The sequence below is a fragment of the Lithobates pipiens genome, unplaced genomic scaffold, assembly GCF_037356315.1.
Source record: "Lithobates pipiens isolate NorthernLeopardFrog02 unplaced genomic scaffold, aLitPip1_a1.2 Scaffold_1, whole genome shotgun sequence".
NCBI classification, from domain to species: Eukaryota; Metazoa; Chordata; class Amphibia; order Anura; family Ranidae; genus Lithobates; species Lithobates pipiens.
The window spans coordinates 129,460,611-129,487,025 of record NW_027507685.1 but is presented as its reverse complement, the minus strand read 5'-3'; the positions used below and the strand labels follow the sequence as shown (position 1 = coordinate 129,487,025).

At 48.5% G+C, this 26,415-nt stretch overlaps 1 protein-coding gene across 1 annotated transcript in view; it reads left to right on the top strand.

The window, feature by feature from the left end:
• Window positions 1-961: 961 nt before the first annotated feature.
• Window positions 962-26,415, top strand: part of LOC143987395 (histo-blood group ABO system transferase-like) — a 44,969-nt gene continuing 19,515 nt past the window's right edge. The window contains exons 1-2 of the mRNA XM_077486078.1: window positions 962-1,050; window positions 9,972-10,106. Coding sequence (XP_077342204.1) covers window positions 962-1,050; window positions 9,972-10,106 — 224 coding nt within the window. The remainder of the gene's footprint in view (window positions 1,051-9,971; window positions 10,107-26,415) is intronic.

The following is a 26,415-nucleotide window of genomic DNA, read 5'->3' as shown; positions in this document are numbered from 1 at the left end:
CGGTCAAAAACATCCCTGGAACCGCAAGTCTAACAAGCCTGTGAATAAAAGTGCTACCGCATGAAGGTTTGCCCCCACCCATGTCTCGGGTGGGGGGTCGCCTTCGGGAGTTTGCAGCCCAGTGGTCCTCCCGGTTATCCGACCAATGAGTCTGCGATCTGATTTCCACAAGCTACAAGATAGAGTTTCTCTCTTGGCCGCCAAACAGATTCTTCCCTTCCAGCATACCCGTATCCCCGGTTCGCCGGGAGGCCCTGTTGGGGGCGGTAAGGGATCTGCTGAATCGCGGGGTGATTGTACCGGTTCCGAACTCGGAGCGCTTCCAGGGATTCTACTCAAATCTGTTTGTGGTTCCCAAGAAGGAAGGGGTACGTCCGATCTTGGACCTAAAAGCCCTCAATTACTTTGTGAAAGTGCAGAGGTTCAGAATGGAATCAGTTCGCTCAGTAGTCGATGACTCCATCAAGGGGACTCCCTGGTGTTCTTAGACATTCAGGATGCGTACCTGCACATACCCATATGCATTCGGCATCAAAAGTTTCTGCGATTTGCAGTCGGGGAAGCCCACTACCGGTTTGTGGCAGTTCCTTTTGGTCTGGCATCAGCCCCCTGAGTCTTTACCAAGGTACTGGCTCCAGTTTTGGCGTTGCTGCGACAACATGGGATCGCAATCATGGGATACCTAGACAATCTCCTCCTGAGAGCATCTTCTGCCTCAGAATTAAAGGAGGATGTGGCGATCACCATGCAGACCCTGCAACAATTTGGGTGGCTGTTGAACCTGAAAAAGTCGGTGGTTGTCCCGACCCAGCATCTGGAGTACCTAGGCTTGCTGCTGGATTCCAGGGAAGAGAGAGCTTTTCTCCCTTTGGACAAATTGCAGACTCTCAGATCCGCAGTAAAACTGCTGATGAACCGCAAGTGGTCGTCGCTCTGCTTTTGCATGCGAGTACTGAGACTCATGGTAGACTCCTTCGAGGCAGTACCTTATGCCCAATTCCACACTAGAGTCCTGCAGAAGGAGATTTTGACAAAATGGGACAAATCTCAGTTGTCCCTGGATCGACAGAGCCAGTCAGTCAGAAACTCACTGATCTGGTGGTTGAGGTCCCCAGTGATTCAGCCCGGAAAATCGTTCCTTCCTCTGAAATGGACGGTGATCACAACGGACGCCAGTCTATCCGGCTGGGGTGTAGTGATGGGGGTTCAGTCGGCTCAGGGCCTCTGGTTGATGGAAGAATCTGAGTTGCCGATCAATCTGCTCCAATTGAGGGCGATCAGGCTGTGCCTCTACACATGGTTGATGAGAGTTCAAGGGCGTCCGATCAGGATACAGTCAGACAACACCACGGCCGTGGCATACGTCGGTCACCAAGGGGAATGTCACGATCTGGAGGGAGGCCGAGATGCTGAGAGGGCTCCCCTTGCGGCCGAGTGCAGCACAACCCTGAAGATGACACAGGGATGCAGTGCCCACAGTAGCACAGGTATCCAGGTAGCAGCAGCGAATGACAAGAGCTGAGTAAACAAGTCTCCGGGGGCAACCGTGCTAGGAAGTCCAAGAGAGGGATAACAGAAGTCCAGTAGCAGAGTCAAGGCCAAGCCGAGGGTCAAACACAGAAGATCAGTCCTAGGATCGGAGCAACGGGTCCTGAGCTGAAGACCGGAGAGCAGGAGTCTAAGCCAAGCCGAGATCGGGTGCAGGGAGCAGACAAGGGACGTCGGGTACAAGCCAGTGGTAAGAGCCAGGAGAACAACAGGAGCAGGTCAAATAAGCCGGGTCGGTACACAGGAGATCAGACAGCAGGAATCACGGACACAGGTACACAGGAGAGCTGACGATAATTCAGCGATGCAGCACTGTCAGGCAAACGTTTAAATAGGCAAGGTGCTTAGGTCACGTCGCGTGCGCGCCATGGCGTTCGTACGCCTACGTCGAGTACGTTATGCGTTCGTATCACCACCGCGTACGCGCGCTTGATCAGACGTAGTGTCGGGCGTTCGTCTTGGAACTACATTGCGCCTCCGTGTGCGCTGACGCGCGTTAACACGAACGTACCTCGCGAGGTTGCGCCTATTTCCCTGACAGTGCCTCCCCCCAAGGGGCAGCCTCCGGATGCCTAAACGAGCCCATTTTTCTGTATAACGGCTGCAAAACCTGTGTATAAGCCTAGGAGCATGTACATAACTTGCAGGTTCCCAAGAATTCTCTTCAGCAGAATACCCCTTCCACTTAATTAGAAACTGGATTGTCCTACCTCTCCGACGACAGTCAAGGATAGACTCAACTTCGAATTCAGTTTCATCACCAACCTGAACTGGAGGCGGGGGCACTTCTTCTCTCCCTGAAAAAGGACCGAAGATAACACGTTTAAGAAGAGAAACATGAAACACTGGATGGATTCTGAAAGATTCAGGCAGAACAAGTTCAAATGCTACGGGGTTAATTTCCCATTTAATCTCGAAAGGGCCCAGGAATTTAGGTCCCAATTTCCGGGATGGACATGGCAGTTTAAGATTCGCTGCTGAGAGCCACACCTTGTCCCCTATCTTAAAGGTAGGGTTAACTCTCTTCCTTTTATCGTAATGTCTCTTGTACTCTTCCTGAGCCTTCTTCATGGTATCCTGAAGCATTTGGTAGTTTGCTTGAATGAGGTTTACTCTATCTTGAACTGCCGGGACAGAGGATTCAGGGATGGTATTAGGCAGAAACGAGGGATGGAATCCGTAATTTGCCCAGAAAGGTGATTGGTTGGTAGAGGCGTGCACTGAGTTGTTATATGCAAATTCTGCACAAGGTAGCAAGGAAACCCAATCATCCTGGGAAAAAGAACAGAAGCATCGTAGATATTGTTCCAACGTCTGGTTGGTTCTTTCAGTTTGACCGTTACTCTGTGGATGATAGGCCGAGGATAAACATATTCCAATTGAAAGTAATTTACAGAGCTCTTTCCAAAACCTGGAGGTAAATTGTACCCCTCTATCCTATACAATGCTGTCAGGTACCCCGTGTAATCGAACAATTTCCTTTATAAAAGTTTTTGCTGTATCCAAGGCAGGATAGAGGGATAGACGGTCTACCACCACCAAGATGGTCGTAAACCCTTCTGAGAGAGGTAACTCTACAATAAAATCCATGGAGATTTCTTTCCAAGGTTTTTCCGGGACTGGTAGTAGCCTTAACAGGCCCCAGGGTCTGGCGTTAGATCCCTTGTTACGTTGGCAGGTAGTACAGGAGTCAACGTATTTTTTACAGTCTGCTCTTAGGGTAGGCCACCATAAGGACCGCTGCACAAGGTCAATCGTCTTCCGGACTCCAAAGTGGCCCGCTAGTTGATGGTCGTGAAAAGTTCTTAATACAAGTAACCTGGCTTGCCGGGGAACAAAAATCTTATCCTGATGCCATAGAAGCCCTCCTTGGCTTCTCAGGGAAGAAACTTCAGTTTCCGTACACTGGCTAGAGGCCTGCTCGATTGAAGATCTTAGATCCGGTTGAATTAGTAGGAAATTTTGGGGGGACAAAATTGTACTGGGTGGGACTCCTTCCGGGGTATCTGGGAACATTCGGGACAAAGCATCTGCTTTGCTATTCTTTGATCCTGGGCGATAGGTTATGTGGAAATTAAACCTTGAAAAGAATAAGGCCCATCGGGCCTGTCGGGGTCTCAGACGTTTCGCCGTGCGGAGGTATTCTAAGTTATTATGATCTGTAAAAATTAGGATGGGGTGAGCGGCACCTTCCAAGAGATACCTCCATTCTTCGAGAGCGGTTTTAATCGCTAGAAGTTCCCGATCCCCCACATCGTAGTTTCTCTCTGGGGAACTATTTTTTCGTGAGAAAAAAGCTACGGGATGCAGTAATGCCTTGGAGCCTTGACGTTGGGATAGAATCGCCCCTGTGGCCACCTCTGAGGCGTCAACTTCCAGCACGTAGGGCAAGGCGGGATCTGGATGCTGCAGGATTGGTGCGGTAGTGAAGAGGGTCTTGAGCTGGTCAAAGGCGGACTGCGCTGCTGTGGACCAATGGAACTTGGTGTGTTGACGAGTGGTCTGAGTAATGGGTGCTACAATGGTGGAGAAGTTCCTTATGAATCTTCGGTAAAAGTTTGCAAACCCAATGAATCTCTGAACACCCTTCTTGTCAGAAGGAGCGGGCCAGTCCAGGATAGACTTCACCTTTTGGGGGTCCATGGCAATTCCACCTGTGGTGATGATGAGTCCCAAGAATTGAATGGATTCCTTTTCAAAATCGCACTTCTCGGCCTTAACAAATAATCCATGTGTTCTAAGAATACATAGTACTTTCTTAACGTGCACTCTGTGAAGTTCCAGAGTGGTTGAAAAAATAAGAATGTCGTCAAGATAAGCGACAACAAAGTGGTCTAAATGCTCCCGGAAGATGTCATTAATGAAATGCTGAAAGGTTGCTGGGGCATTACACAATCCGAATGGCATGACTAGATATTCAAAATGTCCAAATCTCGTTCTGAATGCCGTCTTCCACTCGTCCCCCTCCCGGATACGGACAAGGTTGTAAGCTCCACGTAAATCAAGTTTGGTGAAGATACGTGAGGTGTGGAATCTTTGGAAGAGTTCGGGGATGAGCGGAAGTGGGTAGCGGTTTTTAAGGGTGATATTATTTAATTCCCTGTAGTCCACACATGGTCTTAAGGTCTTGTCCTTTTTTTCCACGAAGAAGATGCCTGCACCGGCAGGGGATGAAGAGGGACGAATGAATCCCTTGGCCAGGTTCTCATCTATATATTGTTTCAGGGCCTCAAGTTCAGTCTCAGAAAGGGGAAATATCCGGCCAAAGGGAATGGGAGCCCCTGGTAATAACTCGATGGGGCAATCATAGGGGTGGTGTGGAAGTAAGGTATCTGCTTTCTTCTTGTCGAACACATCTTTAAATTCCTGGTAAACTGCTGGTATGTTAGGAACTGGACTGGGTACGGGTTGTACGGTCAAACAACTGGACAAGTCTCTTGATTCGGAATCCAGACAATGTTGCTGGCAATAGGCAGATGTGAAGGATATCTCCTTCTTGAGCCAATCAATCCGAGGGTTGTGTGCCTGCAGCCATGGAATTCCTAGGATGACGGGGAACATCGGAGAACTCAGGACATCGAACTTAAGGAATTCCCGATGACCTGAATCGGTGATCGTCAGGATGGGTATTGTTTCCCTGGTGACATGGCCAGAGCTAGGTAAGGAGCCATCGGCCAGATGGACAGTCAATCTCTGTTTCTTGAGATTAAGTGGAAGAGCCAGACTCTTAGCTAGGGTTAAATCCAGAAAACAACTACAGGCCCCGGAGTCAAGTATTGCCTGTAGAAGAACTCCTTTGCCTGCCACCATCAACGTGACAGGAAGGGTGATATGGGCTGAAGCCGACTTTGTTACTTGAAGGTGAAATGGAGTACAGAGGACTGGTTTACTTGGTCTTGTGGGGCAGTTGTTTATGAAATGTCCTGATTCCCCACAATAGAAACAAAGGTGTGCCTGTCGGCGACGAAGTCTCTCTTCAGAGGTTAAGGCAGGACAGAACATGCTATTCAGAACAGAAGTTGCCGCTGGGCAGACCGAAGGTGGAGCCTGGATAGGACAAGGAATCCGAGCGCGTTCAGACTGGCGTTCCCGTAGACGCCTGTCGAGCTGGTTAGTAAGTTGGATAAGATCCTCAAGAGTTGAGGGGACCTCTAATCTGGCTAGCTCATCCTTGAGGACTTCAGACAACCCCACCCGATATTGATATTTTAGTGCTGCTTCATTCCAGCCGGAATCGGTAAACCATGTGCGGAATTCCACTGTATAGTCCTCTGCAGGCCACTCACCCTGGCGAAGGGTGTACAAAGTTGCTTCAGCTGTTGCTGTCCGTAAGGGGTCATCATATAGGCGTGCCATGGCTTTGAAGAACTGGTCCAAAGTATTCACGAAAGGGCTGCATTGCTCCAGTAGGCCATGGGCCCACGTCTGGGGATCGTCCCTTAATAGTGAAATGGTAAAACCCACTTTGGTCACTTCAGAAGAAAAAGTCTGAGGTTGCAGGGAGAAGTATAAATAACACGAGTTCTTGAAGGATCTGAATTTTCTTCGGTCCCCATAAAAGCGCTCTGGGGCTGGAACTCGTGGTTCTGGAGAGGTCGAAATTACGGGAGCAGAAACTTGGCCGGAGGAGATGGGCGGCTCAGGAGAGTGCTGCAGATGTTCCTTCAGCCGGAGGTATCTTTCTTGGAGTTCCTGAATAGCTGGGGTAAGGGCCATGACTTCTTGTAGAATGGCCTCCATTGGGGAGTCACCTCTGTCGGCCTCTGACATGGCTGGATTATACTGTCACGATCTCGAGGGAGGCCGAGGTGCTGCACAACCCTGAAGATGACACAGGAATGCAGTGCCCACAGTAGCACTGGTTGCCAGGTAGCAGCAGCGAATGACAAGAGCTGAGTAAACAAGTCTCCGGAGGCAACCGTGCTAGGAAGTCCAAGAGAGGGATAACAGAAGTCCAGTAGCAGAGTCAAGGCCAAGCCGAGGGTCAAACACAGAAGATCAGTCCTAGGATCGGAGCAACGGGTCCTGAGCTGAAGACCGAAGAGCAGGAGTCTAAGCCAAGCCGAGATCGGGTGCAGGGAGCAGACAAGGGACGTCGGGTACAAGCCAGTGGTAAGAGCCAGGAGAACAACAGGAGCAGGTCAAATAAGCCGGGTCGGTACACAGGAGATCAGACAGCAGGAATCACGGACACAGGTACACAGGAGAGCTGACGATAATCCAGCAATGCAGCACTGTCAGGCGAAAGTTTAAATAGGCAAGGTGCCTAGGTCACGTCGTGTGCGCGCCATGGCGTTCGTACGCCTACGTCGAGTATGTTATGCGTTCGTATCACCACCGCGTACGCGCGCTTGATCAGACGTAGCGTCGGGCGTTCGTCTTGGAACTACATTGCGCCTCTGTGTGCGCTGACGCGCGTTAACACGAACGTACCTCGCGAGGTTGCGCCTATTTCCCTGACAGGGGAACAAGAAGCTCAGCTGCTGCACGGGAGGTCGCTCGCATACTTCGGTGGGCAGAGCGACACGTACCGGCCCTGTCGGCCATTTACATCCCGGGATTGGAGAACTGGCAGGTGGACTATCTGAGTTGACAGATGCTGGACCCAGGAGAATGAGCATTGCATCCGGAGATATTCAGGTTGCTGTGCCTGAAGTGGGGCACACCAGATGTGGATCTGCTGGCCTCCCATCTCAATTGGAAGGTGCCAAGATTCATGTCCAGGACAAGAGATCCGTGGGCCGACGCCTCAGACGCGCTGGTGGCTCCGTGGGATCAGTACCAGCTGATCTACCCCTTTCCTCTACAAACACTGTTTCCGCATCTGCTTTGCAGATTGGAAGCCGAGGGGATCCCAGTAATACTGGTTGCCCCAGATTGGCCTCAGCATCCTTGGTACCACAGACGTGTCTGGTGGCAGACGCTCCCTGGCGACTGTCATTGCGAGAGGACCTTCTGTCTTAATGTCCAATTCTCCATCCTGCTTTACCATCGCTGGCTTTAATGGCATGGCTATTGAGAGCCAGGTGTTGAGGAACCGGGGTCTATCGGACTCGGTGATTCCAACTATGTTGAGAACATGGAAATCTTCTTCTCTGAAGATATACCATCGTACCTGGAAGGCCTACATCTCCATGTGTTAGGAGAAAGGCGTTCCTTTTCCATATCCAGGATCCTGATGTTTCTCCAGCAAGGAGTAGACCAGAGATTGGCATTAAGCACTATCAAAGGGCAAATTTCAGCCTTAGTTGTCTTTTTTCAACGACCTCTGGCATCACACTCCTTAGTGAGTACCTTCGTTCAGGGGGTAAGACATGTAGTCCCGCTGGTGCGTCCACCGTTACCCCCTTGGGATTTGAACCTGGTGTTGTCGGCGCTTCAAAAACCGCCATTTGAAAATATCAGGGAGATTCCCCTGTTGACTCTTTCCCAGATAAAGTGGTCTTTCTAGTGGCCATCACATCGGCCAGGAGGGTTTCAGAACTGGCGGCCTTATCCTGCAAGTCACCCTATCTAGTTATCCACAGGGATAAGGTGGTGTTGCGTCCGCAACCGTCTTTTCTCCCGAAAGTGGTTTTGGCTTTTCATATCAATGAGGACATTGTATTACCATCTCTGTGCCCTAAGCCGAAGCACCCTAAGGAGGTGGCCCTTCACACTCTGGACGTGGTTAGGGCTTTGAAGCCACGGCTCCCTTTCGGAAGTCAGACTCACTGTTTGTTTCGGTGGCTGGTCCAAAGAAAGGCATGGCGGTCTCGTCGGCCACCATTTCTAGGTGGATCAGACAGATTGTAGTACAAGCCTACGCCTTGGAGGGGGCAGGTGCCCCCCTTTCCGGTCACAGCCCACTCCACAAGGGCAATCGGAACATCTTGGGCTTTCTGACACCAAGCGTCGGTCACTCAGGTGTGTAAGGCGGCAACCTGGTCGTCTACCCATACGTTTACCAAGTTCTACAAGGTAGACGTCAGTGCATCGGCTGATGCCTGTTTTGTTTTGCAGGCGGCCGTGTAGTTTGCAATTTGCAATTGAGTATGCAATAGATATTTTCTCCTGTTTTTTTTATAAAAACGCAGAACTGTTAAGTTAATGCACTGTTGCATTACTTCCGCAGTTTGGGGCGGTCTCCTGTTGAGGATGCCCTGTTTTTTTGTGGTGGTTTTCCACGCACTGCTGTTTTTTTATGGGTATAGTTTCACTAGTTCCCACTTGCCATGGTGGATGAAGTTTTTATGCTGTTTTTTCCCACCCCTGGTTTTGGCACTGCTTGGGGACGTCCTATTTGTTACAGAGAGGAGCTGTGTCGGTTGGTGAATATAAGAGAAAATAGGATTTTTCGTACTCACTGTAAAATACTTTTCTCTGTAATTCACCGACTGACACAGCACCCGCCACTCCTTTTATCTTTATGTTATACTGCTTGTTGAAGTACTGATGCTGCTTTGCAAGGTGGAGGGTTGTAGTCTGAGGGACAGCCCCCCTGGGCGGAACTAAGAGTTCTGAGTGTTGTGTTACAACTTTGCCTAGTATTCTCCTAGTGATAAGGCTAACAACCCATTTGTTACAGAGAGGAGTTGTGTCGGTCAGTGAATTACAGAGAAAAGGATTTTACGGTGAGTAAAAAAAATTCTATTATTTAACTTGTTGCTGTCCCTTAAAAGAAACAGGATGGATGGCAAAATTGCAGTTTTGTGATCACAATAAGTAGAATGGTGTACATTAACCTGTATATTGGGTGCGGCACAGTGGTCTAGTAGTTAGCACTCTCACCTAGCAGTAAAAAGGGTTGTTGGTTCAAATCCCAACCATGACACCACCTGCCTGGAGTTTGTATGTTCTCCCTGTGCCTGCGTGGGTTTCTTCCGGGTACTCCGGTTTCCTCCCACACTCCAAAGACATGCAGGTAGGTTAATTGGCTTCTGTCCAAAATTGGCCCTAGTATATGAATGGGGACCTTAGATTGTGGGCTCCTTGAGGGTAGGGACCAATTTGAGTGTGCAATGTACAGGGATAGGGGTAGGCACTCACTCTGGTTGAACTGGATGGACTGGTGTCTTTATTCAACCTTACTAACTATGAAACTATGAAACCTTCTCTCCAAATCCCTGCTCCAGACATCTTCACTTTCTTGCACTCCTCCTTTTTGGTGTGCTGCTTTGAAACTGCTGCTCCTTAGAGGTCCTTTAGTACCAAGGAGTGGGGCTGAACTCAAATTCTAGTAAGATGCCGAGCACACAGAAAGCAGAACTTTGTAGATTAATATGTCTAGTTTGTGGAGCACAATGGTAAATGTAAAGTACATCTATATATCTGCCTTACTTAATCTTTACATCTTGTGAGCCTAGAGTTCTTTAAAATGTTGTGTTTGCATGTCTTCTAAACTCCTCTAAAGTCCAGTACAATGTTCTCTTTATGTTCTCTAGGAGATCAGATGTCCTAATATTAACACCCTGGCTTGCCCCAATCGTATGGAATGGCACTTATAACCTAGATATTCTGAATGCACACTTCCATCAGAGAAATGTCCGTGTTGGCATTACTGTTTTTGTTATTAAAAAGTAAGTACAAAAAAGTATAAAATCCTCTATTTTGGACTAGATTGTGTGGCAGCACTGGAAAAGGCAACTCATGAACAAGGAGGTGATGCCTTTGTGTAATGACATTAAGCATTGAAGATGCAATATATTCAGAAACTACCAGTTAATAGAACTTCATAATTTAGCAGGGTTACATTTTATTAACTACAAAGATGTTAGTGCAAAAGAGAGAGCCCATAAGCTGCTGTGGTAACACAATGAAATCAATAGTTGAACAAGTGTCAACCTTTCAGGGGAAGGATCACAAGTCTTCTTCAGTAATGCTTACAAGCGAAGAGGGCCAAGCAGGCAAGTCACATGGCACATCTACACGGTCAATATAACCTGCTAGCTTTACCCAAACACAAAACTAAGCCTAAGTAAAAACCATGCATCTAGTGCAGGAAACAGCTAATTGTTTCTTAGTAGATTAAACAACAAACAACTATACTGTTCGTTTTATAAAAAATGCAGTTTGAACATTTTGACCTTATAAGGGAACTATTATCAAATTAATTTATAAGACTAGAAAAAAGGAAATTAACAAATGTGAATTGCAGTTTTGCCAGCATACTGTATATTTCCTGCTATTTTAGATCATTTTAAATACTATGACGACACATGTGATTTATTTTACTCTTTTTGTTCCCTTATATATATTATATGTGTGTTATATGTATGTTAGATGCATGAATTAAAGACAGTTGAACTGTTAAAGTGTATATAAAGCCAATACATTTAGTGTTGGATTAAATATGGAAGAATTAGAACCTCATGCCAGGGTTTTATTGAGGTCTAAGTTCCAGCTGGAAATATTTGCCCTCCCAATTTGTCCTTGTCAGCAGAACAGAAATCAATGATAAATTTTACAGTTGTCACTGTGTATTGCCACCCCCAAAGAAGCCAATTGGTTATTTTCAGTTCTCTGTTCTGCGGTTTGGCTCTCATGCACACGAGACGCAGATGAAACCTCTGTTAAAAAAAAGCTGAAACGCGCGTTTAGAAACGCGCGTTTTGCCGCGTTTGCATGTCGCGTTTAGACGCGTTTAGACGCGTTTAGACGGGTTTGCGTTTAGACGCGTTTATAAAGATAACATCATGTAGACCCTCCCCAAGCTCTCAAAGCATTTTTTTTAACCATTTCTGCTATTTTGATCAGAGTGAGCAGCAGCAGCATAGAGAGCAGTTGTACACTTGCATTTGCCGTGTCACTTGCCACGGCACCTGCCACAAGTTGTGGATTGTCCACTTGCCACGTCACTTGCCACAAGTTGGGGATTGTCCACTTGCCACATCACCTGCCACGTCACCTGCCACAAATTGTGGATTGTCCACTTGCCACGTCACTTGCCACATCACCTGCCACGTCACTTGCCACGAGATGTGGATTGTCCACTTTCCACGTCATCTGCCATGCCACCTGCCACAAGCTGTGGATTGTCCACTTGCCACGTCACCAGCCACATCACCTGCCACAAGTTGTGGATTGTCTACTTGCCGCGTCACTTGCCACATCACCTGCCACGTCACTTGCCACGTCACCTGCCACAAGTTGTGGATTGTTCACTTGCCACGTCACCTGCCACGTCACCTGCCACAAATTGTGGATTGTCCACTTGCCACGTCACTTGCCACAAGCTGTGGATTGTCCACTTGCCACATCACTTGCCACGTCACCTGCCACATCACTTGCCACGTCACCTGCCACAAGTTGTGGATTGTTCACTTGCCACGTCACCTGCCACGTCACCTGCCACAAGTTGTGGATTGTCCACTTGCCACGTCACTTGCCACAAGCTGTGGATTGTCCACTTGCCACATCACTTGCCACGTCACCTGCCACATCACTTGCCACGTCACCTGCCACAAGTTGTGGATTGTTCACTTGCCACATCACCTGCCACGTCACCTGCCACAAGCTGTGGATTGTCCACTTGCCACATCACTTGCCACGTCACCTGCCACATCACTTGCCACGTCACCTGCCACAAGTTTTGTATTGTCCACTTGCCACGTCACTTGCCACGTCATCTGCCATGCCACCTGCCACAAGCTGTGGATTGTCCACTTGACACGTCACCAGCCACATCACCTGCCACAAGTTGTGGATTGTCCACTTGCCACATCACTTGCCACGTCAGCTGCCACGTCACTTGCCACGAGATGTGGATTGTCCACTTTCCACGTCATCTGCCATGCCACCTGCCACAAGCTGTGGATTGTCCACTTGACACGTCACCAGCCACATCACCTGCCACAAGTTGTGGATTGTCCACTTGCCACGTGACTTGCCACATCACCTGCCACGTCACTTGCCACATCACCTGCCACAAGTTGTGGATTGTCTACTTGCCGCGTCACTTGCCACTTCACCTGCCACGTCACCTGCCACAAGTTGTGGATTGTCCACTTGCCACGTCACTTGCCACAAGCTGTGGATTGTCCACTTGCCACATCACTTGCCACGTCACCTGCCACGTCACTTGCCACGTCACCTGCCACAAGTTTTGGATTGTCCACTTGCCACGTCAGCTGCCACGTCACTTGCCACATCACCTGCCACGTCACCTGCCACAAGTTGTGGATTGTCCACTTGCCACGTCACTTGCCACATCACCTGCCACGTCACTTGCCACGAGATGTGGATTGTCCACTTGCCATGTCACTTGCCACGTCACCTGCCACGTCACTTGCCACGTCAGCTGCCACGTCACTTGCCACAAGATGTGGATTGTCCACTTGTCACATCACCTGCCACATCACTTGCCACATCACCTGCCACAAGTTGTGGATTGTCCACTTGCCACGTCACTTGCCACATCACCTGCCACGTCACTTGCCACAAGATGTGGATTGTCCACTTTCCACGTCACCTGCCATGCCATCTGCCACAAGTTGTGGATTGTCCACTTACCACCTCACCAGCCACATCACCTGCCACAAGTTGTGGATTGTCCACTTGCCACACCACTTTCCACGTCACCTGCCACGTCACCTGCCACAAGATGTGGATTGTCCACTTGCCACGTCACCAGCCACATCACCTGCCACAAGTTGTGGATTGTCCACTTGCCACGTCCCTTGCCACGTCCCCTGCCACGTCACCTGCCACAAGTGGATTGTCCACTTGCCACATCACTTGCCACATCACCTGCCACAAGTTGTGGATTGTCCACTTGCCACGTCACCTGACACAAGTTGTGGATTGTCCACTCGCCACGTCACTTGCCACATCCCCTGCCACAAGTGGATTGTCCACTTGCCACATCACTTGCCCCATCACCTGCCACAAGTTGTGGATTGTCCACTTGCCACGTCACCTGACACAAGTTGTGGATTGTCCACTCGCCACGTCACTTGCCACATCACCTTCCACAAGTGGATTGTCCACTTGCCACGTCACTTGCCACGTCCCCTGCCACAAGTGGATTGTCCACTTGCCATGTCACTTGCCACGTCACCTGCCACAAGTTATGGATTGTCCACTTGCCACGTCACATGCCAGTCACCTGCCACAAGTTGTTGATTTTCCACTTGCCACGTCACCTGCCAAGTCACTTGCCGCGTCACCTGCCAGGTCACTTGCCACGTCACCTGCCACAAGTTGTCTATTGTCCACTTGCCACGTCACATGCCAGTCACCTGCCACAAGTTGTTGATTTTCCACTTGCCACGTCACCTGCCAAGTCACTTGCCGCATCACCTGCCAGGTCACTTGCCACGTCACCTGCCACAAGTTGTCTATTGTCCACTTTCCACGTCACTTGCCACTTCACCTGCCACGTCACTTGCCACAAGTTGTGGATTGTCCACTTGCCACATCACTTGCCACCTGCCATGTCACTTGCCACAAGTTGTGGATTGTCCAGTTGCCACGTCACTTGCCACAAGTTGTGGATTGTCCACTTGCAATTGCAATTGTTTAAAATATTTTTCTAATGGTTTTTCATCATTTGCAATCATTTTTGAGATTTTTAATGTAAAAAAAAAGGTCACCTTTAAAAACGCATATAAACGCAAACGCGGCTAAACGCGGTAGCGGCGTTTTGCCGCGTTTTACCGCGTTTTGCCGCGTTTTGCGTCTGAAACGCAGACATTTTTGTTTCTGAACGCATTTTTTTGCTTCTGGAAAAACGAGATTAAACGCAACTGCATATAAACGGAAAAAAACGAGACTGTGTGCATGGACACATAGGATAACATTGAATGAGTTCAGGTGCAGTTGAAAAAACTGTCCAACTGCATCTGAACGCGCGTTTAACTGCGTCTCGTGTGCATGAGGCTTAAGAGCCACCTCAGCCCCTCTGGCACACCTCGTTGAATAAAAATCACTGCAATCATGTATAGAGACTCAAGTATAAAGAACTTTTACCTGGCTGTGAGCTGCTACCAGGAAAATCAACACATACCCGTTTAGAGATAAATGTACTTAATATGCATTTAATCTATTGGTAAATGGCAGTAAAACATAAATGAGCACACAGTGGGTACATTTGAACAGTCTGTTAGACAGCGTAATAACTAAGCCAAAGTGACTAAGATCATGTTCTATACCACTAACTGAAATCAATACAGATAATGGCAAATCAGCAATAAACAATGTAAATAAACGTTAAATGCAGTATGCGTGGTACTATGACTACTGTGGTTTAGAGTACACTCCAAGGGATGTGCTGGGATATGGTGCAGAATTTCCCAAGGGGCACCTCATTAACTAAGCAAAGGGGCAAAATGTCTCTGGGTAGCAACTGTTAAAGGGCAGTCTTTAGTCCTATATCTTCAGCCAGATAAATGTTGGGACCCTGTAAATGTTGACACTCTTTAGGGAGGTCAACAAGGCCTGCAGACAGTACTATAGCCATATAGTAGCTGGTTAGGTAGTTCCTGAAGGCTCATTGGGGGTAGCAAGTAATGACTGCAAGGCCCTCCCGCCATATCCAGTGAATCAACAGCAGTGGTGCCTCTGGATAGGAGTCTCTCCCATTTGCAGGGAACAAGGACACTGCACACAGAGTTGTTTCACTTTGCCATCTGGCTTTATGAACACTGTATACAGACATCATTGCTCTTAGTCACCTTGCGGACACCTGTAGTGCCACAGGACACAAGGCGATTCAGATACAGGGACACTGTACACAGACACCATTGTCCTTACACCTTGCTAAGGAAGATCCTGCAATCTTTATTTGATAATCTGGGCCAATTTTACTGTTTGGACCTGCTATTCAGGAGTTTAAGTGCACCATGGAAAGTGGATAGCTGAAGATACAAAGCCTCATCCTTCTTCAAAGGGACTGAAGTTACTGGTGCCATGTGGCCATGCACACGCACACACACACACACACATCTCCAGGGTTCTGTATATGTAGTGGGTTTTTGGGATAGTCTACCTTGTGCAACAAAAAAAGGAAATCAGGGGTTAAAGTTCCCCTGAAAAGGAAGCCACAGGCAAAGTAAGCAGCTTAAATAGGGAACATACTTTATTGCACAAAAATTGCAAAATACAAAAACTGGGTCCCGTCACCAACACCTGAATAATATTAAAACGAAGACAACGTTTTCTATTAAGAACATCACATCAGATCAGACTATGAGCACACATAATATGCACAGGTATAGAATATAACAGCATGTGAGGCAGAGAGTGGAAGTGTGATAGGCACATAGGCCCTGGTACCACGTACCTTCAGGACAGTGTTGCCAACCATCAGTATTTTTGCTGGCAGCCAGTAAAAAATGGTCACCTTTGTCCTGCCAGTAAATGCCAGTGGCAGGAAAAGTTTGCCAGTAAAAAATGTGTCTCTGAATGTGCAGTTCTGGTCCAGAGCTGGCCAATACCATCCGAGTGGGAGGCAGTGCCTGAGCATGTTGTGTGATGTCATGGTGCAAGGGAGCCGAGTGAAGGTTTGTGTGCAGGTCTGTGGGATGAGAACAAGGCAAGGCGGGAGTGGGACTGTCAGTGCTGTTTGGACTGGAGTGGCATAGAAAGAAACACTCACTGTGACTCAGGAGGGGACAGCAAGGTGTATCATCATCTGTGCTACTGCACACTGCTGTCAGTGTCACTGTCAGTCAACTTCATGTGTGTGTGACTGCCCACTGTAATTGTTTGCCCTCCTGAGTCCTGTCCCTGAGCTACTTACTTATTATATCGAAAATAATTTTAATAAACTTGTTTGTAGCCTAAATACCGAAATTTGCACTTAAAATTGTCATTTTGTAACCTTTGGAAATGCCAGTAAAAACTTGACTGGTAGGTTGGCAACACTGCTTCAGGATATGCGCATATCATCACACTGTCTACAAACTACCTCCAGACCAAGCTGTATGATCAAAGGTTGCTCAGTGAAACAGAGTGTTTCACTGAGAAACCTTTCATCATACAGCTTGGTCTGTGTCAGCAGCGCTGAACTAAGGACTGCTTTTGGCTAATCTATGCTAATGTATCTATAGTCTACCACAATCTGGTTCATTCTCCACAAATAGTCCTTTCCAAGGAATCCAGATGTCTGTCTAAATTGTGGAGGAGTAGGTCGCTACTAGCGAGAATGTCCTAGTCTGCCGAGGAGGATGGAAGACTGGCATGGACCGCAGAGAAGTGACCCAATTATGGACCTTCACTGATTCTGCATGAGAACATTGGAGGACACCTGCAGTTTTTGCCGTTGCAATGAGGAATGTCTATCAGCCTCCAAAACGAAGCCAGAAATGGACTTCTCAATGCCGGAAGCCGAAGGAAGGTCGAGTTCAGTCACACCAACCTGCTGTTCCAGATGCTCCCACAAAGCCTTCTGCCCAGTTGGTAGATTCTTTGCCTATAGTGCCTGTTTTGATGGAAGGAATCTATACAAGGGCCATTCTTGATTCAGGTGCTCAGGTTGCTTTGCTGACCAGAGACTTTAACAAGAGATATTTGTCGTATATGCCCCTGCAAAAGTTGGAAGATATAGAGATCCAGGGTATTCAGATGGAGGATTACCCATGTGATGGCTACCTGTGGATCAAGTTATTGTGTGATCCATTGAGGGTTGGAAATAGGGATTGATGGACGGTTCGACCAGAGCATAAGTTCGGGCCGAACTTTCGCTGTTCGGACTTTCGACAAACAGCCGAACAAACGGGTCTTTTGACCGTTTGTTCGGCCCCCGAATCGACCACAATGCATTGCGGCGCTGAACAGTGCACTGCAAGCCCTGATTGTCTGAAGCAGTAAAAGCTTCAGCCAATCAGAGCACAGAGCACTGTCAGAGTCCTAATTGGACACTGTCATCATGAGTTTATCCAATCATGGCTCATTCCCGCCCCACAGTATAAAAGTATTCTTTCAATTGCAGCCATTTTCAGTGTGATTTTGGTATGGAGAAAGATAAAACAGGGCTCTGTTCAGTGCTATTAGTTAGTGTGCTATACTGTGCTATTTTGCTTCAATTGTCAGTGTAGACTATTAGTTTAGTGTCAGTCTAGGGATAGTGTGAGTGTAGTGAGGAGGATCATCATTCAGCTTTGCATAGTGTGCAGATAGAGTAGGGACAGCTCAGATAGTTTCACTGTAGTGTAGTGAGACCGTGTCATTCATCATACATTAGTGTTGAGCAGGGACAGCTCATATAGTTTCATTGTAGTGTAGTGAGAACGTGTCAATAATCTTGACATTACTGCATACCTAGAGTAGGGACAGTTTAGATAGCGTTAGTGTAGTGACGGTTGAACACCGTCTATCTGATTTTGTTACTGCCAGTTTACCGCCATTTACTTCTGTGTGCATTACTGCCAGTTTAACGTAATTTACTTCTGTGTGTGTTACTGCCAGTTTAGCGCCATATCATTTTCTGTGCGTTACTGCCAGTTTAACGCCATATAGTTTTGCATACGTTACTGCCAGTTTAACGCCATATAGTTCTGTGTGCGTTACGGCCAGTTTAACGCCATATAGTTTTGCGTGCGTTACTCCCAGTTTAACGCCATATAGTTTTGCGTGCGTTACTGCCAGTTTAACGCTATATAGTTCTGTGTGCGTTACTGCCAGTTTAACGCCCTATAGTTTTGCATAATAAACTGCCAATTTTAGCGCCATATAGTTCTGTGTACATTACTGCCAGTTTAACGCCATATCGTTTTGTGTGTGTTACTGCCAGTTTAACTCCATATAGTTCTGTGTGCATTACTGCCAGTTTTACCCCATACACAGTGGGGCAAAAGAGTATTTAGTCAGCCACCAATTGTGCAAGTTCTCCCACTTAAAAAGATGAGAGAGGCCTGTAATTTTCATCATAGGTTTACCTCATCTATGAGAGACAAAATGTGGAAACAAATCCAGACAATCACATTGTCTGATTTTTGAAAGAATTTATTTGCAAATCATGGTGGAAAATAAGTATTTTGTCAATATCGAAAGTTCATCTCAAAACTTTGTTATATATCCTTTGGCAATGACAGAGGTCAAACATTTTCTGTAAGTCTGCACAAGGTTGTCACACACTGTTGCTGATATGTTGGCCCATTCCTCAATGCAGATCTCCTCTAGAGCAGTGATGTTTTGGGACTGTCCCTGGGCAACATGGACTTTCAGCTCCCTCCAAAGGTTTTCTATGGGGTTGAGATCTGGAGACTGGCTAGGCCACTCCAGGATCTTGAAATGCTTCTTACGAAGCTACACCTTTGTTGCCCATGCGGTGTGTTTGGGATCATTGTCATGCTGAAAGACCCAGCCACGTTTCATCTTCAATGCCCTTGCCAGTGGGAGGAGGTTTGCACTCAAAATCTCATGATACATGGCCCCATTCATTCTTTCATGTACACGGATCAGTCGTCCTGTTCCCTTTGCAGAGAAACAGCCCCAAAGCATGATGTTGCCACTCCCATGCTTCACAGCAGGTATGGTGTTCTTTGGTTGCAACTCAGCATTCTCTCTCCTCCAAACACGACGAGTTGTGTTTCTACCAAACAGTTCTAGTTTGGTTTCATCTGACCATATGACATTCTCCCAATCCTCTTCTGGATCATCCAAATGCTCTCTAGCAAACCTCAGGCGGGCCCAGACATGTACTGGCTTAAGCAGGGGGACACGCCTAGCACTGCAGGATCTGAGTCCCTGGCAGCGTAGTGTGTTACTGATGGTAGCCTTTGTTACGTTGGTCCCAGCTCTCTGCAGGTCATTCACTAGGTCCCCCCGTGTGGTTCTGGTATTTTTGCTCACCGTTCTTGTGATCATTTTGAACATACGAGGTGAGATCTTGTGTGGAGCCCCAGATCGAGGGAGATTATCAGTGGTCTTGTATGTCTTCCATTTTTTAGTTATTGCTCCCACAGTTGATTTCTTCAATCCAAGCTGCTTGTCTAATGCAGATTCAGTCTTCCCAGCCTGGTGCAGGTCTACAATTTTGTTTCTGGTGTCCTTCGACAGCTCTTTGGTCTTCACTATAGTGGAGTTTGGAGTGTGACTGTTTTGAGGTTGTAGACAGGTGTCTTTTATACTGATAACAAGTTCAAACAGGTGCCATTAATACAGATAATGAGTGGAGGACAGAGGAGCCTCTTAACCACTTACAGACCGGACCATTTTGCTGGTCAAAGACCAGACCGCTTTTTGCGATTTGGCACTGCGACGCTTTAACTGACAATTGCGCGGTCCTGCGACGTGGCTCCCAAACAAAATTGACGTCCTTTTTTTCCCACAAATAGAGCTTTCTTTTGGTGGTATTTGATCACCCCTGCGGTTTTTATTTTTTGCGCTATAAACAAAAATAGAGCGACAATTTTGAAAAAAACGCATTATTTTTTACTTTTTGTTATAATAAATATCCCCCAAAAATATATATAAAAAAATTTTTTTCCTTCAGTTTAGGTCGATACGTATTTTTCTACATATTTTTGGTAAAAAAAAATCGCAATAAGCGATTATTGATTGGTTTGCGCAAAAGTTATAGCGTTTACAAAATAGGGATAGTTTTATAGCATTTTTATTAATAATTTTTTATTATTTTTTTTTTTTTACTAGTAATGGCGGCAATCAGCGATTTTTATTGTGACTGCGACATTGTGGGGGACCCATCGGACATTTTTGACACATTTTTGGGACCATTGTCATTTATACAGTAATCACTGCTATATAAATGCAGTGATTCCTGTGTAAATGACACTGGCAGTGAAGGGGTTAACCAGTGGGTGGCAGTGTAGGGGTTAAGTGTTCCTAGGGGTGTGTTACTAACTGTGGGGGGGTTGGGCTTTCATTTAGTGAACACTGATCTCTGCTCCAATTACATGGAGCAGAGATCAGCGTCACTAGTTGCTAGGCAGAATGGAGAAATGCTGTTTACACGGCATTTCCTCCATTCAGCCGTCCCGTGAGACGATCGCGGGTATGCCCGCGGCGATCGAGTCCGCGGGTCCCGCGACCGGACTCACGGGGGTCCCGACCAGCGTGGGAGCGTGCCGCCGATGGCGGCATTGAAGATTGGACGTACCTGTACGCCAATATGCCTGCCCGTGCCATTCTGTCAACGTACATCGTCGTGCGCTGATCGAGAACCGGTTAAAGAAGAAGATACAGGTCTGTGAGAGCCAGAAATCTTGCTTGTTTGTAGGCGTCCAAATACTTATTTTCCACCATAATTTGCAAATAAATTCTTTCAAGCCTCAGAATTTTGAGACACTCATCATTGTGTGTCCTTGGCTGACAGGGTCTACAGGTAGATCGTAGGGACCAACACAGATCTGGTGAAACGGTTGCTAGTCCCTGTTGTCCCCAGATGTGATCTCTTAAGCCGCGTACACACGTAGCCGTCTGTCCGACGTACTTAGTCTGGCGGACTTCCCGCCAGACTGTCCGTCGGACTTTCCGAACGGGCTACTTGCCCACACACGGCACTTTTTCAGCTGACTTATACGGCGTACTAAGTCCGCCGTACTATCCGCCCTACTTTTGAAATGAACGGACTCGCCCACACACGTGGAGGAAAGTCCGCTCATTTCGAGCGGGTCTCCAGGTAGGCGGGGCCCGCGAAGGAGACGTCGCTGGCCCCGCCGCCTGGTATGGACTTAAAGGGGAACCCCAACACCGAAAAAAATCTGCGTGGGGGTCCCCCCCAAGTCCACAACAGACCCTTGTCCGAGCACGCTACCCGGCTGGCCAGGAAAGGGGGGGGCGAGCGAGCGCCCCCCCTCCTGAGCCGTACCAGGCCACGTGCCCTCAACATGGGGGGTGCCTTGGGGAAGGGGGGGCCGCGCGGCCCCCCCACCCCAAAGCACCTTGTCCCCATGTTGATGAGGACAAGGGCCTCTTCCCGACAACCCTGGCCGTTGGTTGTCGGGGTCTGCGGGCGGGGGGCTTATCGGAATCCGGGAGCCCCCTTTAATAAGGGGGCCCCCAGATATCGGCCCCCCACCCTATGTGAATGAGTATGGGGTACAATGTAAAATAAAAGTACAAAAAAAACACAACACACGAGATAAAATACTTTATTGCACAGCTCCGGGGGTCTTCCGTCTTCGGGGGTCTTCTCGCCGGACTCCTCCGCTATCTTCTTGTAGCTCTTTTACTAGCGGAGGAGTCCGGCTTTCTTCCTCACCGCCGGCCTCTTCTTCCGACTTCGGGGGTCTTGTCCCCCTCTTCGGTTCTTCTGCCGGGCCACCGCGCCTTCTTATAGCTCTTTTACAGGCGGTGGCCCGGTCTTCTGTCGCCGCTGCCGCCTTCCGCCTTCCGTTCTTCTTCTTCTTCAGATGTTGCCTCGCGGAGTCCTCTCACAATGACAGGGAACGGGCACGCGGCGACTTATATAGGGACAAGGGGCGGGGTCTTCGGTGGATGTCACATGGGTTCATGTCACATGGTGACCCCGCCCCATTACGATGTCACAGTCCCGGAGGATGCTGGGACTGTCGCCATGTGACATCAACCCATGTGACATCCACCGAAGACCCCGTCCCTTGTCCCTATATAAGTCGCCGCGTGCCCGTTCCCTGTCATTGTGAGCGGAGGACTCTGCGAGGCAACATCTGAAGAAGAAGAAGAACAGAAGAACGGAAGGCGGCGGCGGCGACAGAAGACCGGGCCACCGCCTGTAAAAGAGCTATAAGAAGACGCGGTGGCCCGGCAGAAGAACCGAAGAGGGGGACAAGACCCCCGAAGTTGGAAGAAGAGGCCGGCGGTGAGGAAGAAAGCCGGACTCCTCCGCTAGCAAAAGAGCTACAAGAAGATAGCGGAGGAGTCCGGCGAGAAGACCCCCGAAGACGGAAGACCCCCGGAGCTGTGCAATAAAGTATTTTATCTCGTGTGTTGTGTTTTTTTTGTACTTTTATTTTACAGGTGAATGGGTAGGGGTACATTGTACCCCATACTCATTCACATAGGGTGGGGGGCCGGTATCCGGGGCCCCCTTATTAAAGGGGGCTCCCGGATTCCGATAAGCCCCCCGCCCGCAGACCCCGACAACCAACGGCCAGGGTTGTCGGGAAGAGGCCCTTGTCCTCATCAACATGGGGACAAGGTGCTTTGAGGCGGCCCCCCCTTCCCCAAGGCACCCCCCATGTTGAGGGCACGCGGCCTGGTATGGCTCAGGAGGGGGGGGGCGCTCACTCGCCCCCCCCTTTCCTGGCCGGCCGGGTAGCGTGCTCGGACAAGGGTCTGTTGTGGACTTGGGGGGAACCCCCACGCCAATTTTTTTCGGCGTTGGGGGTTCCCCTTTAAGTCCATACCAGGCGGCGGGGCCAGCGACGTCTCCTTCGCGGGCCCCGCCTACCTGTAGACCCGCTCGAAATGAGCGGACTTTTCTCCGGGCGGGAAAAGTTCGCTCATTTCAAAAGTACGGCGGACTGGCCGGATTGTCTGCCGAAATGCGAGTCCGGCGGGAAGATTGGAGTGCAACACGGCATTCTAAGTCCGCCGTACTTTCGGGCCAAAAAAGTATGCCGGAGGCTACACACGGGGGGATTGTCCGGCGGACTTGAGTTTGCCGGACTTTTCCATCCACTTGTTTGATCGTGTGTACGCGGCATAACCCTCAGTGTCTGCTGGAGGGCCAGAAGTGTCTCCCTCTCCCACGGTGGACGAAGTAGGATCCACAGCAGAAGCGAAAGAGACTGATCTGCAGGAGGCAGAAGCAGTCAAATAGGAAGAAGAGGCTCCATTTCAAGAGATCAATCTGTGACGTGTTGGTGAGAACTCCAAAGAAGTTGTCCTCTCCCCTCAAGGGACTCTTGATATGCCTGACCTGTTCACCGCTGCTTTGGTGAAGGGCAACCCTGACTTGCCCCTTGGTCACCCCTATAAAGGGTGGCCTGTGGGCAGGACAACCTGCCTTCCTATTTTAATTGATGGGAGGTTCCTCTGCCAGGTTCTTGTGAAAATGTAAATTGTTGCTTCATGTGTACATTAACCTGTTTCCTTCTGCATGTATTTGAAAGCATGTGTTTCCCTCTAGTGCCAGCTATGGCTCACATCCTGTCAGTAGAGTAATTACCTCCAGAGAGCAAAGCATACAGGAAATTGTAGTCCCAGGACTCAAGTTTCTCATTCATATTGAACTGTTTGGAACTACAAGAGCCAGCTTGCTCTTTGGGTGAAAGAACTAGAGACTCCATCTTGTTGATCTGAGAACTTTTTCAGTCACCACGAGGCAGCACAAGAGACTGAACTTAAGGGAGAGGTGATGCCTCCCAGGTAAGTCCACCGCCAGATTTCAGGCATCCATAGCTGGTCGAGACATCCAGCCTGAGAGAGGGGGATCCCAGGTGCATATCCAGGCGCACCTGCACCGATGGTGAAGCGTTCCAGTGTGAAGTCACCAGCCAGGTCGCCAGAAGAGCCTGCCTGTTCCAGGACAATCGTTTGGGCCTTGACTGCAGGATTTGGTGAGGGGAAATTTGCCCATTTACAAGGAACAAGGACACTGCACGCAGACAGAGTTGTTTCACTTTGCCCATCTGACTTTATGAACACTGTATACAGACATCATTGCTCTTAGTCACCTTGCTGACACCTGTAGTGCCACAGGACACAAGGCCATTCAGATATGGAGACAATGTATACAGACACCATTGTGCTTTCACCTTGCTAAGGAAGATCCTGCATTTTTTACTTGATAATTCGGACCAGTTGTACTGTTTGGACCTGCTATTCAGGAGTTTAAGTGCACTAAGGAAAGTGGCTAGCTGAAGATACAAAGCTTCATCCTTCTATAAAGGGACTGAGGTTACTGGTTCATACGGCCACGCACACACATGTCCCAGGGTTCTGTATATGTAGTGGGTGTGCGGGATAGTCTACCTTGTGAACTGATCTATTGAATGTTGATTTGGGTACCGTGTTGGTAGTTGGGCCTGTGGTGTCAGGGGAGAGAAGAGAGAGGACTGACATACGAGAAAATCATTCTTCTGCTCTCCTCCTGCCAGCTAAATTTAAATAGTGACAGCTAATCTGGTACAGAGTGTCACATGGTGATTTATTTGACATTTAAGGGTGCCTCTGCTCTTGGGGTTATTCTGAGGTTTGGAATCCCCTGAAAGCAACCTGAATACAATGTAGAGCTTTAATGCTCTTGATCTCAGCTATTGCTCTCCAGTTGCATTACTTGATTATATATGCTCCCCCTCTGCCCCTAATTGGATCCAATCCTGCTGCCAGAAAGTAGGGAGGGGGATTTTAAACTGACATGAAGCAGCCCTTGTCTCTCTTCACACAGCAGCAGCTTGGGAGAAATGCCAACTGCATTCCTTCTCCATTTAGTCAGTACCCCAGAGAGGAGGAAAGAAGACAACAGACACTTTCTGCTGAGAAGGGGAGGTTCTGCTGAGAAGGAGAAGGGGGGTATCTAGTGTTGCCACCATTTCTTCAAGTCAAACCTAAACACTTTAACGGCGCACACCGATATTTTATTTTTTCTAGTAGAAATTATACATATATTTTGCAATTAAATAACATTTCTAATTGTCAGAAACCATGAAACAGACTGAGACAGAAGTACAATCAAATCAAACTTGTTTATTAATAAAAATAAAAAGGTAAATAGAAAAAAGCGTAGTCAAGCATAGCCAGAGTCCTGTAGCCAGATCGGGTAGTCAGTCAGTCCAAAGTTCATTAACCAGATCGGGTAATCAGCCAGGCCGGAAGTCAGGGATCCAAGGAGAGCAACCACAAGCAGGATAAGAAGCCAGGTGGGATGTCAGCAAGCCAGTCTTGAAACAAACAGCAGGAGATGGTTCCCTGTGATGTGACCAATGTGAAGGCAAATGGAAAAGTGAGCAGGAAGGCTTTAAATAGGCAGGTCAGACAAGCATCATTGGGAACAGCTGGTAACTGTGGAAAGAGAAGAGAGCTGTCAATTAGCCGACAGCTGAGCGGCCAGCCCAGAGGAGGAAGGGCTAAGCCAGCCCTGACAGTACCCCCCTTCAATGAACCCTCTCCCTCGGAGGGCCACCGGGCTTGAGGGGAAACAGTCTATGGAACTTGCGGAGGAGAACAGGGGCATGTACGTCAGGGGATGAAACCCAGGAGCGTTCCTCTGGACCGTACCCCTTCCAATGCACCAGGTACTGTATGTGCCCACAGAACCTACGGGAGTCAACAGTGGATTGTACCTCATACTCCTCATGGTTCTCAACCAGACTAGGGTGAGGACGTGGCACCGAGGTGGTAAATCGGTTACAGACCAACGGTTTCAATAAGGAGACATGAAACACATTAGAGATGCGCATACTAGGAGGAAGGTCCAAGGCGTAAGCTACTGGGTTAATCCTGCGAAGGATACGGAAAGGCCCAATAAACGGAGGTGCAAACTTCAGTGAGGGAACACGAAGCCGGAGGTTGTAAGATGACAGCCAGACCCTGTCCCCAACCTGGTAGGAAGGTGCAGGCAGGCGTCTGCGGTCAGCATGGAGTCTGTACTTATCATTAGCATGACGCAAAGCCTCCTGGACTTGTACCCAAGTGGAACGAAGACCAAGGAGATGCTCCTCTAACGCAGGAACACTCTGCAGAACAAATGAGTCAGGCAACATGGAAGGTTGGAAACCATAATTCGCCATAAATGGAGACAAGCGGGAGGCATAATTCAAAGCACGGTTGTGAGCAAACTCTGCCCAAGGTAATAGGTCAGACCAGTTGTTATGAAATATAGCAACATAGGAATTGCTCCAAGGACTGATTGGCTCATTCTGCGGCCCCATCAGACTGCGGGTGATACGCAGAAGAGAACGCAAGCTGGATTCCCAACTGTGCACAAAAGGCTCGCCAGAACCGGGAGACAAACTGACTGCCCCTATCCGAGACAATCACCTTGGGTAGCCCATGTAAACG